Source organism: Phasianus colchicus, chromosome 2 (assembly GCF_987193195.1).
Source record: "Phasianus colchicus chromosome 2, bPhaCol1.hap1.1, whole genome shotgun sequence".
Lineage (NCBI taxonomy): Eukaryota > Metazoa > Chordata > Aves > Galliformes > Phasianidae > Phasianus > Phasianus colchicus.
Window position 1 is genome coordinate 86,606,569 of NC_143437.1, and position 15,630 is coordinate 86,622,198.

Consider the following 15,630-nt stretch of genomic DNA (forward strand, 5'->3'; position numbering starts at 1 on the left):
CCGCAACCGCAACCGCTGCCGCTGCTGAGTCACAGCCCCGAGCCCGCCCGCTCCTCCTCCTCCTCCTCCTCCCTCCTCCGCCCCCGCCTCCCGCCGGCTCCAGCAGCGCAGGGCCGGCAGCGATGCCCGCCCCGCTGCCGGGGGGAGAGGCTGCCCGGCTCCCCGCACCGTCGCGCTCGCACGGCGGCAGCCGCACGGCTGAGCCATGATCGCGGCGGCGTTCCTGGTCCTGCTGAGACCCTACAGCATCCAGTGCGCCCTCTTCTTGCTCCTGCTGCTGCTGGGCACCATCGCCACCATTCTATTCTTCTGCTGCTGGCACCGCAGGCTGCAGAAGGGCAGGCACCCCATCAAATCCGTCTTCTCGGGCCGCTCGCGGAGCCGAGGTGAGCAGGCGGGCAGCGGCCCGGCGGCGCCGCGCGGAGGGCCCGGGACTGCGGCAGCCGCGTCGCCGCCCATCCCCGTGTAACGCGGCGGGAGGGCGGGAGGGGTGAGGGGCCGGCGGCCCCGGGGCGCCGCGCAACTTCGCGCCCAACTTCTCGGGGTGCATTAAAGATAAACGCCGGCGGGCGCGGGGTGGGGGAGGGCGGGGAGCGGCGGCCCGAGCGCAGCCCTGACCTCTGCTTCCTTACAGATGCTGTCATGAGAACGCACCACTTTCGCTCTGAGGTAATTTATTTAGCACGCAATTTCAAGGTCAGAAGTTGTTCTCTTTACCTGAGTACTCGTCCTTATTGTTGTCCTTTTTCTGTGATGAAACCGCGTAGCAAGCTTTTCATTTTGCACGAGAGCCACGCTGTCCCGTTTTTGTGTTTTATTTCCTTTTTGTGTGCGTGTGCTTAAAACGACACGTTCCGCGCAAAGCAGGAGCCGCGCACCCTCTGTTCGCTGCTAGAGCTGGCCGCTTCCAGAGGAGCCGCGCTCTGTGCGCCCAGAGCTGCCCCAGCCCGGCCCTACCCGCACCGCGACGGCTGCGGTGCACGGCTCCTGCGCTGCCGCCTGCCCTCGCTCACCTGCTGCGGGCAGGGAAGCGCTGCCTCGCCCCAGCGCTGCTGAGCGGTGCCAGGGCTCGGGCAGACGGGAAATGCCAACGCCAGCGCTTCCCCAGCGCTCCAGAAGCTGGAGCGGATCTGCTGGGAGAATATGGGGGATGATGCTCATCTGGGCATCACTTGGTCTCTGCGCTGCTCTGGTGTTTCTCCTGCCTGGTTCCCTGCTGCTCATTTAAGCCATGCCATTGCCCGCTATTGCAGAAACCGTTAGAGAGTTTTGCACTAAAATGATCTTTTGCTTCAAATTATTTACGTGTTCCATACCTGGTTATGACTAAGAAAATGACCAGATTATGACCAATATTTTAAGAAGTGTGCATGTGATACAGTTGTTGCAATGTGCTTTCTGATGGAAATTAGTTGTAAACTCCTATGTCAAAAATGGTATTTCACATTATTGCAAAGAGATGACACATGGAGTGTAGTTAGCAGAGAGACCTCCTCTCTTTAACCCTGAGGAGTCCGTTCTGTTCTCGTGACTGGATGCTGAGTGCTGCACTAAGCAAGCCGACAGAGGTGTCCCTCCAGGAGCCAGGGCATTTGTCAAGGCTTCGTTCCTCCAATAGGAAACAGTTGGTTGCCATGCAATGTTACTTTGCCATTAAGCCCAGACAGAAATTGAGGTTGTGTTACTCTGTGTTGAAGTACGTGTGGTTCTGAGCGTTGACTCTTAGAAGGGAAGTTTACAAAGTGACTCATTCATTTTCAGTGAACCGCCATGCAATTATTTGTATATCACCTGGTTAAAAGCAGGCACATTTCATAGAAATTTCCATTTATGGAACCACAGTAGCATAAAGCATAAAGGGCTATTGGATTCTTTCATAGTTTTCTATATTATGTTTAGACAGAGTAAGGCACTTGCTAATGGTCCTAGCTACCCATCTAAGTAATGGTGGAGCTGTTTTCCCCCTCATTTCTGGTCATGGACTTTTGATTCTTAAGAGAAAACGATGACTCATGTGACATCATTGCATTTTTATTTTCTAGTTTTGTGTTTTTTTTTTTTGTTTGTTTGTTTTTTGTTTTTTTTTTTTTTTTTAAGTAAAACCTTCTATTAAATAATCTTTTTGAATTGATTAGTAACAAATTACAGATATGCTCCCATGGAAATGTTGGCAGCATTATTTGAAACAGAATTTGATGTTCTCAATATCTATATCAACACAAAGCATGATGCACTTCTAGCTCCAACAGGGTGCTAACATGATGCATGGAAATGGAAGCTTTGTATAGTTGTATTTTATTCTCCTCCAAAAATGAACATAGCATCAACTCTGCATTTTACATCACTAGGTCCAGCTGCTGGCTGTCTCTATGCTGAGTTGTCTGTTAGGTGCAATTATAAATGCTGTTCCTTAATGATGATAAAAGATAACGAAGAAGAGTTTGATACTAAATAGCATTCATCTCCTGAGATCTGGGTTCGATATGACTCGCATCCCACATGAATGTGCAGGTGGTCTAGTGGCACTGCACAGAGAATTATAATTGCTCGATCTACAGAGCGCTTGGCAATTCCTGCATGATTGGCTGCCAGCCAGCAAAGCCTTATATTTGGAAAAAATAGATGTGTAGCAAATTTATATTGAAGTTCCTTGCCAGAGCCATAGCTCTTGTGGTGCATGCCTGTTCTGCCTTTGTCCCCAGCAGAGAGCTGTTCTATCACTTCAGTGCTGAACCCTACGTTGAAAAAAAACAAAAAAAGACACAAGATGGAAGGGTAAATACTAAATTTGAAAATGTACTTATCATCCTTATCAGATACCTTGCTATGAGTTTTATATGCTAGTGGAGGGTTTCATCCACAAATGCTTTGTCTATTTTTGTGGGTCTTGATTTTTAATGTCTCTGCAAAACCTCTCATTATTATACTGCAAAAGTCTATGCAGATATTCCTCACTGCAGAATGAACTTGAAACACTTGGCCCCCTGCCTCAAAAAGAGGTAAATTTGCATGAATCGTTATGAATATAAAGTAGGTTAAAGCCTGCCTTTGTTAGACGTGCTTCATGGCAGAAAAATTAACCAGCAAGAAGATGAGAGAGTTTACAAGATAGCACAATGGTGTCCCACTAGCATTCATTTACTACTACTTTAAGTTTGTCAGACCTGTTTTTGATATATGCGTTGTTACGCTTCTTTAAGTTCATTATGATCTATGATCTAGTGACCCGCCTGGTGGATGAGGGAAAGGCTGTTGATGTAGTCTACCTAGACTTCAGCAAGGCCTTTGACACTGTCTCCCACAGTATTCTCCTGCAGAAGCTGGCAGCCCGTGGCTTGGACAGGTACACTCTTGGCTGGGTAAGGAACTGGCTGGAGGGTCGAGCCCAGAGAGTGGTGGTCAATGGAGCTAAATCCAGCTGGCGACCGGTCACGAGTGGTGTTCCCCAGGGGTCGGTGCTGGGGCCTGTCCTTTTCAATATTTTTATTGATGACCTGGATGAGGGCATTGAGTGCACCCTCAGTAAGTTTGCAGATGACACCAAGTTGGCTGGAAGTGTCGATCTGCCTGGGGGTAGCGAGGCCCTACAGAGAGATCTGGACAGGCTGGAGAGCTGGGCTGAAGCCAATGGGATGAGGTTTAATAAGACCAAATGCCGGGTTCTACACTTTGGCCACAGCAACCCCAAGCAACGCTACAGGCTTGGGGTGGAATGGCTTGAAGACTGTGTAGAGGAAATGGACCTGGGGGTGTTGGTTGACGCTCGGCTAAACATGAGCCAGCAGTGTGCCCGGGTGGCCAAGAAGGCCAATGGCATTCTGGCTTGTATCAGAAGCAGTGTGACCAGCAGGAGTAGGGAAGTAATTGTTCCCCTGTACTCAGCTCTGGTGAGGCCGCACCTTGAGTACTGTGTCCAGTTCTGGGCCCCTCACTGCAAGAAAGACATTGAGGCCCTGGAGCGTGTTCAAAGAAGGGCAACAAAGCTGGTGAGGGGTCTGGAGCACAGGCCTTATGAGGAGCGGCTGAGGGAGCTGGGATTGTTCAGTCTGGAGAAGAGGAGGCTCAGGGGAGACCTTATTGCTCTCTATAACTACCTGAAGGGAGGTTGTAACGAGCTGGGGGTCGGCCTCTTCTCTCGTGTAACTGGTGATAGGACTAGAGGGAATGGTTTCAAGCTTCGCCAGGGAAGATTCAGGCTGGATATTAGGAAATACTACTTCTCTGAAAGGGTGGTCAGGCACTGGAATGGGCTGCCCAGGGAGGTGGTGGAGTCACCGACCCTGGAGGTGTTCAAAGAACGTTTGGATGTTGTGTTGAGGGATATGGTTTAATGAGAACCATTGGTGACAGGTGGATGGTTGGACTGGATGATCTTATAGGTCTTTTCCAACCTTAGTGATTCTGTGATTCTGTGATTCTGTGATTATAACTACTCTTAGGATGCCCTCAATTGCTCAGGCATTAGAGATATTCCCTGAACTAACAAAGGAATCACACCCAGAATAGTTAATGTTTCTAATCTGAGGTAGACCTAGATATGCCATGGCTGTAAAAAAGAAAACAAGTGAATTTCCAGCAGAAATATTCATTGCCTACGTGACAAGTCAGACTTTGATGAGTAGCTATTTTAACTATTCCCTCCCTTCTTTGAGAATCAGTTGTAGAATTGCATATCTGTGCTGCACCAAAATCTACATCAAAATAACAATGTAACTCAGTGATAGTGGGATTATGATCCAATATTTTGTTGTTGTTGTTGTTGTTTTTTTAATTATTCCTTGTATATTGAAAGATTTACATGATACCAGTAATTCAGTTACTTCATGCTTCCTTTGCTCTCTGTAGGAATTCGTTTTTTCATTGAGGATATTAATTTTCTCTGAATACTTGAGGGCTTGACAGGTTTAAGTATTCAGCAGCATTCATTTTACTAAGAGGTTTGAATGTTTTCCATACTTTACAATTTGAAAACACTCTTTAACATGTCTGTGTTGCCACTTGTGATTTCAGTTTCTTCCCTAATTATTTCTCCATGTTGTCTAAGCTTCTGGAATCATAGGATTACATGAGATTTTTACCTTTCAATTAAAGAAGCAGCTACTAGCTCTTTTTCTTACAGAGCAATCTTGAGTGTATGCAGGCTGGAGGCTTCTCACAAGCTTTGGAGGACTAGCCTGCTGCAAATGACTGGCTTATTGAATGAATCCAAGTGATCCAATTCTTAAAATCTCATGATTTGAGAGCAGGAGTTCGTGAGCAGGCAGGTTCTCATGCTGAATTTTTAAGTAGTGTTTTTTTTTTATGAGATTGGGAAGGGATGCTTGTACTAATTGCTAATATGATGGTTCTTATTGGGGAAAAAAAATCTGATGGATTTATAAATCTTTTGCCTGAAATTCTCTCTCAGCTTTACACTTTTCCCTTATCTACCTTTTAAATTAGAAATACAATTATCTCAGGATTGGAAGGTCTCATTGTCTATGGATAGTCAGGAACAATATTGTATCTTTTCGCATTTATTTTATTTTGACTTGTATATTTTGGCAATCTTTATGTGAATGGTTCCACTGTGACCTGCAGGCATAATCCTGCTAGGAAGCAAATCCATCAAAGTTTTACAGTCCACTATAAATTCTGACTTCTCTTAAAACATGTGCATGCTGCTGGGACTGGCTGCATAAGGAAGGCAACCAGGAATTGACCCTGTATGGAAAGACTCTGTGGAGGGATGATGGTGTATATAGACCATAGCAAATGACAAATAACATTTTGTCATTTGAGTTCTGCAGAATTTTCATTTTGTTTGTAGAATAGACTATCTATATACAGGTCAGCCAAATCTAATGACAATTTTTAAGAGCAAATAAATTTCCTAAATCCTCCATTATCATACAATGGATACACTACAGTAGAAAAATCTGCAGTAAATGCATGTGTTGACTTTGCCAGTAATGAATGCCCAGAAGAAGTTGTCATGAATTTATTTGTAAGCATAGCTTAGTCGTAACCATCTCCCTTCCGAGGCTAATTGTGAGACAATTGCCTAAAAATACAATTCTTAATATCTTATAAAGCAGTAATGAATAGTCTTTGAAGACTGGCACTATAACTCATCCCAAGCGTTGTGGAGTTATTTATAAACTGCTCTAGATATACACTGCTCCAATGAAAAGAGAAATCAGCAGACCCTCCGAGCTGAATTTACTCTTCCATTTGATTGGAGGAAGTGCATTCAAGGAGCAACAGAAATGCACAGGACTGGCCAGAAAAATACATTCATGCACCTATTCATAGGCTGTCTCTTCATCTTTACAGAGCTTCATCAGCCTGGAAATGTTTTACCTTGGTGTTTGACATGTTTTTCCCCCAGGATATCTAAGCTGTTTTTCCATTAGTGGTTGTAAGAGTTAAGGAACAGGTTCAAGGGAAAATAAATCATAGACAAAAGCAAAAATAAATTGTTTTCTTAGATGTATGTCTATACATTATGTATAGAATGAGTAGAAATCTGTAAATATAGGTTATACTGTATAAAGACAAGACCTTCTATCCACTTCTCATAAGGTCCAGTGACATGGCCCAAACAGAATATGTCACACTGTGCTGTAACACAGTACAGAATCACAGAATTGCAGGAGTTGGAAGGACCTCTGGGGATCATCTAGTCCAATCCTCCTGCTAAAGCAAGTTCCCTACAGTAGGTTGCAGAGGAGTTACTACTGAGATTCTGCATATAGTACTTTGTCCGTGACTGTTAGCTTTATTCACTGCAGCACTGTATTTAGACAGCCCAGCAAGCATCAGCCTATGCTGAGAAACAGCCCTCTTGGCAGTTGTATCACAAAATAGATGGCAATTCCCCAGCTGCTGCAGCAAGATCGCTTGGGTTCCTGAGCTAACTCCAGATGAGGTAACCTAGGTGCCTTTGCTTTGTGCTACAGTGCAGTGTAGAAATGTCCTATATATTTCTATAGCTGTCTGGTTTCCTGCAGCTCTATTCCGGCTTCTGACAGAAGGCAGAGCATTGAATTGCTGCGGGGATTCCTTCTCATCTCCACCAATCATTTGATAAAGTGCTGACACTGTGTCACAGTCTGTATCAATAGGTAAGACATGGTCTCAATGCACTGCATTTTGGGACCTGCATTATAGATGAACACATCCTCATAGCTCTCTGACAGGATAGGAATAATCACTGCATAATGATCTGGCACACAATAACAATTCTTATTTTTTAATTTCCCATTATTACAATCATGCCAACAGCCTTCTAGCTGTCATGAAAGCATTCATATACTTACAGTACAAATGCTCAGTGTTTCTTTTTATCTCTGGAAATGCATATCTTAGTTGTGATTGCAGCTTCACCTATGTTGCATGCCAGTTTACAATCCTGGTGCATACGAGCTGCTGTTTGCAAGCAAACAAGTGAAGCCATGGTGATTTCAAGGGGATTTAGAGGGAGCACAACTTATCTATGTGTGTCTGTACCCATGTACTGAATGAGAGCATATAGCTGTCTTTTACTGGCTGAAATTAACCTCAAATTGAAACTGTAAATTAAAGTAGCTGAGATCATACCTGAGGTAATCACATGTGTTACCACATCAGTTGCAGAAGTGACTCTTATACAGATGGAAAGGATTGTGCAGGGGTCTACAGACCATGTACAGCTCAGAAAAGCTTAATCACTTACACTGATTTCTCCGTTACTGTGGTTAGATTACAAAAATGAGAGATCAGGTTGTGTATCCACTTTCAGAAATAACTCAGTACAAAAGGCTATTTAATGAAAGAAAGCTGTGCATGAGCACGGTAGTACTACCCTCAGAGCTCTTTTGGCTCCTGGGCTATTGGACATGTTTTCCTAAGGCATGGAAATGCAACTCCCAGGCTTTTTGAAGAGTGTCTCCTTGGGTATGCTGTGGAAGAACCATGCTTAGCACAGGGTAAGGTCAGCTCACTGTTGTACAAAAGTAGGTTCATTTGGGCTTGGCTTGTTTGGCGCAGCCATATCAAAAGTGAACAGATCCATGGCTTCTCAACCTGGCTCCATAATCTGCAGTCTAGAGGGCACATCAGGCCCCAGACTTGGCAACAGAGTGCCTGGCTCCTCCACATCTCCTAGACAAGGACTTAGAACTGTGTTGCAGAGATGCTTGATTAGATGTTTACACTCACTGCTGATGTGACTGATCTTGACCTAGTGCTACCATGACAGGTTATATTTGATCTGATTCCTTGTGCTTCTAGTTCACCTGTGAGCTGTGTGCCTGGGCACTTGTTATCTGGGTGCTTCTTCTATCGAAAGCATTTGAGCCCCAGCTGTGTTCCTTGTGCCTTATGGCCTTGTCTCAAGGAGAGTTAGTGGTTGGTTCTTCCTGACTCATCAGCAGCAATGAAACATGAGTTATGGCTGAAGTGCAAAAGTACGACATCAGCTGTGGAAATTAGCTACATTTGACACTTGGGCAGACATGTTTCTCACAGCTTGTGCCAATGTCCTTATCACTGCTGTCCACTCAGCTGTTAGAACAACAGCTCTCAGCTTCAGGGTGGCAAGGTAAACTGAGCAAACTTGAATTGGAATACAGTTCTTACAAAGCTTTATTTATGGATATCTAGACTACACTGAAACACGTAATCGTGTTAGATTGAGGTATTACATTTATTCTCCTCTTTTGTTCTAGAGAGTAAAATGATACAACTAGGTCAAGACATCATTCCTCTCTGATCTGTTATTGCCACCTTCATGCGTGTAAAGTGTAGGCAGAGTTGGAAAGTGACTTTGCAAAAACAGCATCCTTGTATACAGCAAGATAAGCTCTTCATAAGCATTTATAGTTTTATAGTCTATAGAGCTATTCAGCTGACCTAGAGTTGCTGTCTCCTTTAGGATGAGCTGAGCTCTTCAAGCCTCACTGACTGCATTGACTGCAATTTTCATTGACTATAAAAGGAGTTTTAACTAGCTTCAGACAGAGATACTCATTCAGATATATAAATCTTGGTATATGAATCCAGATATCTTAATAGATACCTGAATTCCACCCCAGGTATCTTGCATATATATGTATGTATATATATGCCTGTTAAATCTCTTTAGTTATATATTTACTTTGGTTAACAGGACGTCTTTACATTCTGAGGTGGCATAAATTCTCTCTCCACTTTGCACTTCAAACAAATGCACTGGACATATGAGAATTTCTTTCTACATGTTGGGCAGCAGTTGTGTGGTTTAGCAGTGTGTGTATCTTATTCTCTTTCCTGCTGTATTTTTAATATTTAAAAGGCTGTTTTGGTAGTTATTTCCTCGTGGCAGACTAAGGTTAAACACCATATACTGATTGTGCTGAGGAGAAATGCTTGCAAACAACCTAGTGTGTTCTAAATGTGATTGTACTTTGCAGATCAATGAGTACTCAATTTATTTTTGTTCTTAAACAATTGTTCCATTCCTCCTATAGAATTGTAGTGCCCTGAGGTAATAGTGAAGGAATTGAGACAAGCTATCACAAGGGCTAAGAAAGGCAAAATAGCAGTGGATAACTGCAAACTTCTTGTTAGAGAATCATAGAACAGACTAACTTCTGTGGTTTATAGATTTAGACAGGAAAGAGTACTTAAAAAGCACCTTCTGGGGGCACCAGTTATTTGCTTACATATCATCAATTTTTCCTATCAAACCTTACTTGCTTTGTTAGGAATTCTGTCTTTGAGATAAAAAGAAAAGAAAAAAAGCATAACAACGAAGCACATGTAAATTGGCAGTGTAATACAGCATGGATTATTAAAAGTTATACTCCAAATTCATTCATCCACCTAAAATCTAGGATCACATGAGGGCTTGTATTTGTTGCTCATTTGTTGCACTTTTGTGCTCGTTTAGAAGCTGGAAGGCAGGTTGCTGATACTGTATTTCATGAACTGAGTTGGAAAAATAATCTCAGGTTATATAAAATAAAATTACTTGTGATTGTCTTTAAAGTTTGGACTTATCTTGGAAAAATTAGTATTATTTGGCACATGTCAAATCACAGTCTTCAATATCTAAGAAATAATTCCTGCAGTGTTTGGAATTTGGGCTTTAGAGGATAAGAATAAAATCTCACAAGATAAATAGAATGCATGCAAAGAAGCACCAGTGGAAGGTCGTTAATGAGAGTGAAAATTGAATATGGAATGTTACATTTGATGTTTAACTGTTGATTCAGATCCTTATAGGAGTAACCCCAAGCTAAGATTAAAAAAATAAAAAGATCAATAGAGCCACAAAAAAAAAAGGGAGGGGGGGGGGGGGAGGGGAAGATTACAGTGTATATTTTGGCAGCTTTTAGAACCAAGAAAGAGCAAATACTAAGACCTAGCTTTAATAAACAGTCTTTATTGTATAAGTAGTTGAATGTGAATCTTGGATTTGGAGTTGAACTTACAGGACTGGCAGTTAAATAAACACTGTATTTCTTGTTCCTTTGTTAGTTTGTAAACTAAGCACATTTAGCATGGAAGTCACTGTGAGAGAAGGGAAGTAATGGAATCTTAGTCACTTTCAAAATTAAAGCTGGTCTTACAATATAGGTGCATGTATACATATTTAAATATGTGTAGCAGAAATACTCATTAAGTTCTCTCTTTCAGTTTGAAGGGGAATTTGATACAATAAATGGATTTAATATTTAATTTAACCTGCCCTTTTTGTTCCAGTAAGCACTTCAGCTTGAGGGTTAAGTTCTATTTCAGCCTGCCTACAAGACAGTTCAGAACTCCAGAGTCTTGAGAGTGGTTCTGGTACTGTGCATACTAATGTCTCCAGGCTGTAAGATGTAGGTTGCATATACATGAAAGTTTCCAAGCTTTAAGTAGGCAATAACTGACAATTCAAACACCATTCTTGACATCATTAATTGACAGGGATAAACAGATGAGAGTTCACATCCACACACAACCATTGTCAGAAACCTTAAAAGCAAGCACACAGGGTTGGACATCTTTCCTTTGGCTTTGATGTTCATTAATGTACTTGCAAAAGTGCGTTTCTTGGAATATCCTGAGTTGGAACAGAACCACAAGGATCACTGAGTCCAGCTCCAGGCACACAGAACCACTGAAAATTCAAACCCAATGTCTGAGAGCATTATCCAAATCCTTGAACTTTGGCAGCTCAGAGCTGTGCCCACTGTCCTGCACAGCCTGTTCCATGCCCACCGCCCTCTGGTGCAGGCCCTGTCCCTAACCCCCAGCTGCCCTGTCCTGACACAGCTCCATGCTGTTCCCTCAGTCGCTGTCACACAGAGCAGAGCTCAGCGCTGCCCTCCACTCCCTGTGAGGAGCTGCAGCTGCCATCAGGCCTCCCTTCAGCTCCTCTGCTCTGGGCTGAACAAACCCAGGGACCTCAGCACTCCTCTTATGTCTTCTCCTCCAGACCCTTCATCATTTTTATAGTCCTCCTTTGGACATTCTTGAATAGTTTTATGTTCTTATATTGTGGTACCCCAAACCTGCACACAGTGCTGGAGGTGAGGTTGCACAGCACAGAGCAGAGCAGGACAACCCCTCCTCTCTCTCTGCGGCAGTTCTGGGCCTGGGGCATCTCAGAGTGCGTTGGCCCTTTGGGCTGTCTGGGCACACTGCTGGCTCATGTCCAACTTGCTGTCAACCAGAACCCCAGATCCCTTTCACATAGGGTTGCTCTCTAGTCTCTTATACCCCAGTCTGTAAGCAAAGACAGGTTTTCCTGTTGCAGGTGCAGAATTTGGCACTTGCTTTTGTTAAACTTCATGCAGTTGGCGATTGTCCTGCCTTCTAATTTGTCATAGTTTCTCAGCAAGGTCTCTCTATCCTTGAAATAATCAACAACTCCTCCTAATTTAGTGTTGTCCACAGACTTAGTATACTTTCAAATTCTGTGTCCAAGTAATTGACAAAAATAAAAGAGTACTGGACCTAAAATGAAGCCCAGGGGAATCCCACTAGAGAGTGACTGCCAGCCTGATGTAATCCCATTTACTGTAAGCCTTTGAGCCTGACCTCTCAACTCATTGTTCACCCATCATATTATGTACTTGCCTAGCTGCGTGTGTCCAAAAGGATACTGTGAGAAACAGTATTGAAAGGTTTGTTGAAATCCAAAAAGATTACATGAACTGGCTTCCCTTGGTCCACTATGTGAGTAGCCTTGTCATTTAAGCTAAGAAACTCACCCAAATATCTGTGAAGACATTTGTAAATATATTTGAGTTCAATTGCCATTCCTGCTGGTGTGCTGCAATGTTGCTTACTGCTGACTAGCAGTTTTTCTGCAGTTTACTGAAGCTCTGCCAAAAGGTAAAGTGACTTGCAGTTCATTGTCCACTGAAGCTAATGCATCTGGACATCAGATAAGGCAGTCTTACATCTCTTAATGTTTGATGACTCTGAAAATACATGCTTGCTGGAAAGATTAAGCTACAAAATTAGAATTCTAACTCCCAATATATTCTACATAAAATTCATATTGGAAAAGATGAAGAATTAATGTGATAGTAGGTAATGCATGATGAAGGCAGTAGGGACTGTGAAAAGCTAGAATAAAGGGAAAAAAACGAACCAGGTGAATTAATAAACAGCATAACTAGAGAATGGAGCAAAGATTTGTGTCACAAAAGCAATAATGCACTCATGGGATAGCACTGCTGTGTTCATATGACTCTTTTAAAACATCAGATGAACAATTAAAAATAAAAGAAGAAAAATGAAGTAAGTAAAAGGATAAAAAGTTTCGTATATTATCCAAAATGTCCTTATTAAAAGCAAAAATTAGGGAGTTTATTTAAGAAGGTTCAAAATCCTGTTTTTAATATTAATGAATGAGGTAGGAAGGGAAATAGACAGCGACATAAAGTCTGCAGAGTGTTATCAAATACCAGACCACATCAAATTCTGAAAAATGGGATAAATGAATACACATGATATTCAAGAGCAGGTCATGTTACAGAGAAAAATCATATGTGCACTTTGTTAATTTTTAAGGTCATGGTCTCCAGAAAGGATCTTTTGAATTACAATTCATTGATGAGCTCTGTTGGATGTATAACTCGATCAAAAAAGAAGATGGGATGGGAAATATTTGAATGGAATGGAAAATCACACAATACTATTATATATATATCAGTAATAGAAATTAATAAGAATACTGTGCTAAATTATGTGGATCCAGGAAGAGTTATGTTAGTGAATAAGGACACATAAAACTCTCACACAAAACTGATGGAAAAAGACTGCAATTATCTCTATAGGAAGAGGAAAATAAAAGAAAAAAAAGTAGCATTTCCTAACATCCAACTTGAATCTCCCCTGGCACAACTTTAGGCCATTCCCTCTAGTCCTATCACCAGTCACATGAGGGAAGAGGCCAACCCCCAGCTCACTACAAACTTCCTTCAGGTAGCTATATAGATCTGCTGAGCTTTGGTCAGAGGCATCCCACACAATGTTTCTGTACACACAAATCAGGCACTGAATCAGAGGTGTGATCCTAAAATTTGGCTGGAGAGGAAGATATTTTTTAATGGAGCATCTTACCACGGAATTCATTTTATACAACCAGCCAGCTGTGCTCATTGGCACATGATGCCAATTTGGAACATTCATCATTAGTTTAGATAAAATGATGGACACAACAGGTCTATTCAATGTTACCACACTTCATTCCAGAAAAAAAATCCACAACCTTTAGAGAAGGCATAAAAGGATTGATTCACAAAGCTCAGCTAAAATCTAGATCTTCCCAGCCTTCTTCCAAAGGCAGAAATCTATCCTTTAGGGACCTAACTAGAAGGACAAGAATGAATGATTTTGAGAGAAGATAATCTCCGGTCTTTTTTGTTTCTTGAGTTTCTCTGTGATACTTAAAACTGGTTCTGGTTTTTCTTTAAGGAAGAATACCTTATGGTGTAAACCTGTGCTCTTTGTACAATAATGTTAGAAGAAAAGAGATTTTCTAAAAACATGTATTTGAAGTATTACTTGTTCAGTTTGCCTGGTGTCATAATTTATTATAGAGATAAAAAATGAATGAAGCAGTAGGGTCCAGGAAGGAACAGCTATCTCTCAAGGCAAAGAAGAGGTTTGTCATTGTCCAGTGACACAGCATTCACATGACACTGGAAAGTACAAATTGCCTAACAGTGTTAGAGCAACCTCATGTTGCTTTGCATCATCTTAAAATCTCTAATGCTTCCTCATTGGCTTGATCTCAGATTGTGTACTGTGTCCATGAATACTTTGTAATACTTGTCTGCTCTCTATCTCTGGCTTGCCATCTAAAATAGTGCTTTCTTTACCAAACAAACAAATATGTTGGTCATTTTCAATTTATTTATTTGTTTATTTTTAAATTTGATTGCCATGTTAGTACGGCAAGTTTTCAACTTTGGGCTCAACTGAAGGATAATAACACAGGTGGCACATGGTGGCTATTAATTTCACTGTTGAAGGAATCTCTGGCAGATCTAGTTTTTGCACTGAGTGAGGAATAGCAGCTCCCATACACTGCATCACTTGTAAGTGCTTTCTGCATTTCCTTGCACCTCTGCAAAGTCTTGTTGCAGGAATGAGTAAGCATTTCAGGTTTTGGTCTAAGGACTCTGCCCTTGTAATATTATCTTTATTGGTAAGGAATCAATTTTCCACCTGAAATCATGATCCTCTGCCTTCATCGCATTATAATCCTCTCCAGAGTAACCACTCACGCCAATGCAGACAGATTATGACTTCAAGTGAAGAATAAGCTTCAGCAGCAGAAGCAGATGAGCTCTTAAAGAGATAAAGATTTCATTTTCTTGCTAGCAAAAGAGAAAAAATATATACCAAATACAAAGGAGATGCGCTGTGCATAAACAGACCTTTCTGGAAATCACAAGTGACTTTTTAGTATTGAAGCGTAATACTCAATTAGTGTATCTTGAAGTATTTTGAGGGAAAGTCATTCAGTGGGAGACCCACATACTTAAAACCCTATTTGGCATGCATCTATAAGCACTTTTAGAGCTGCTTAGCTTCTACCAAATTCTTCTGTTACATAAACATACTTTCCCAAAGAGTTTTATCTTGCTAGCAGGATGGGAGTGTGGTAAGGGAGCAACTGAAGTGTGATGTATATAGCCTGACCCTCCCCTGACACAGCCCCAGTTGCCATTATCTGTGAATGAATCATAATCTGTTTTACATTTAGAAAATTAAAACAGTTTTGCTGAGTATTTTGGTCTCTTAAAGAGTATTTTCCTTTATTGTGGAATAATCCCCAGTGCACACTACTATTTTTTGCAAAATAAAAAAAAAAAATTCAAGTAAGCTCTGTAATGGTAGGCTCCTGTTGTATTTTTGTCCTGTTATCCTGACTGACCTTAGTATCATGATGGATGATACACTGCAAATATATTAGCTATTTTACAGTGTGCAGAGAAAATGGGCAAAAGCTTCTCCCATTGCAATAGCATGATGGAACGTCTCACACATTTATGTATTGGAATGTTTAGAGGCCTTTCTAAATCTGTGCAGGTCTATTGGCTGCCGTAGCTTCCCTGCTGTGTGCCTTAGTTGATGTGCAGAAATATGCTTCTATTAAAGAGACAGGGAATCAAAGTCAGC

The 15,630-nt window shown here is 41.9% G+C and overlaps 1 protein-coding gene across 17 annotated transcripts in view; it reads left to right on the forward strand.

Moving 5' to 3' along the window:
- The first annotated feature begins 54 nt into the window (after positions 1-54).
- The window catches only part of DST (dystonin), a 297,941-nt gene continuing 282,365 nt past the window's right edge, over positions 55-15,630 (forward strand). For 4 of the 17 annotated variants that reach the window (XM_090136228.1, XM_090136241.1, XM_090136229.1 and 1 more), the window contains exons 1-2: positions 112-386; positions 635-669. In XM_090136228.1, coding sequence (XP_089992354.1) covers positions 206-386; positions 635-669 — 216 coding nt within the window. In that variant the 5' untranslated portion in view covers positions 112-205. Of the gene's footprint in view, positions 387-634; positions 697-15,630 lie in introns of all 17 variants that reach the window. The other 13 variants (XM_090136242.1, XM_090136249.1, XM_090136250.1 and 10 more) reach the window with 9 other exon arrangements.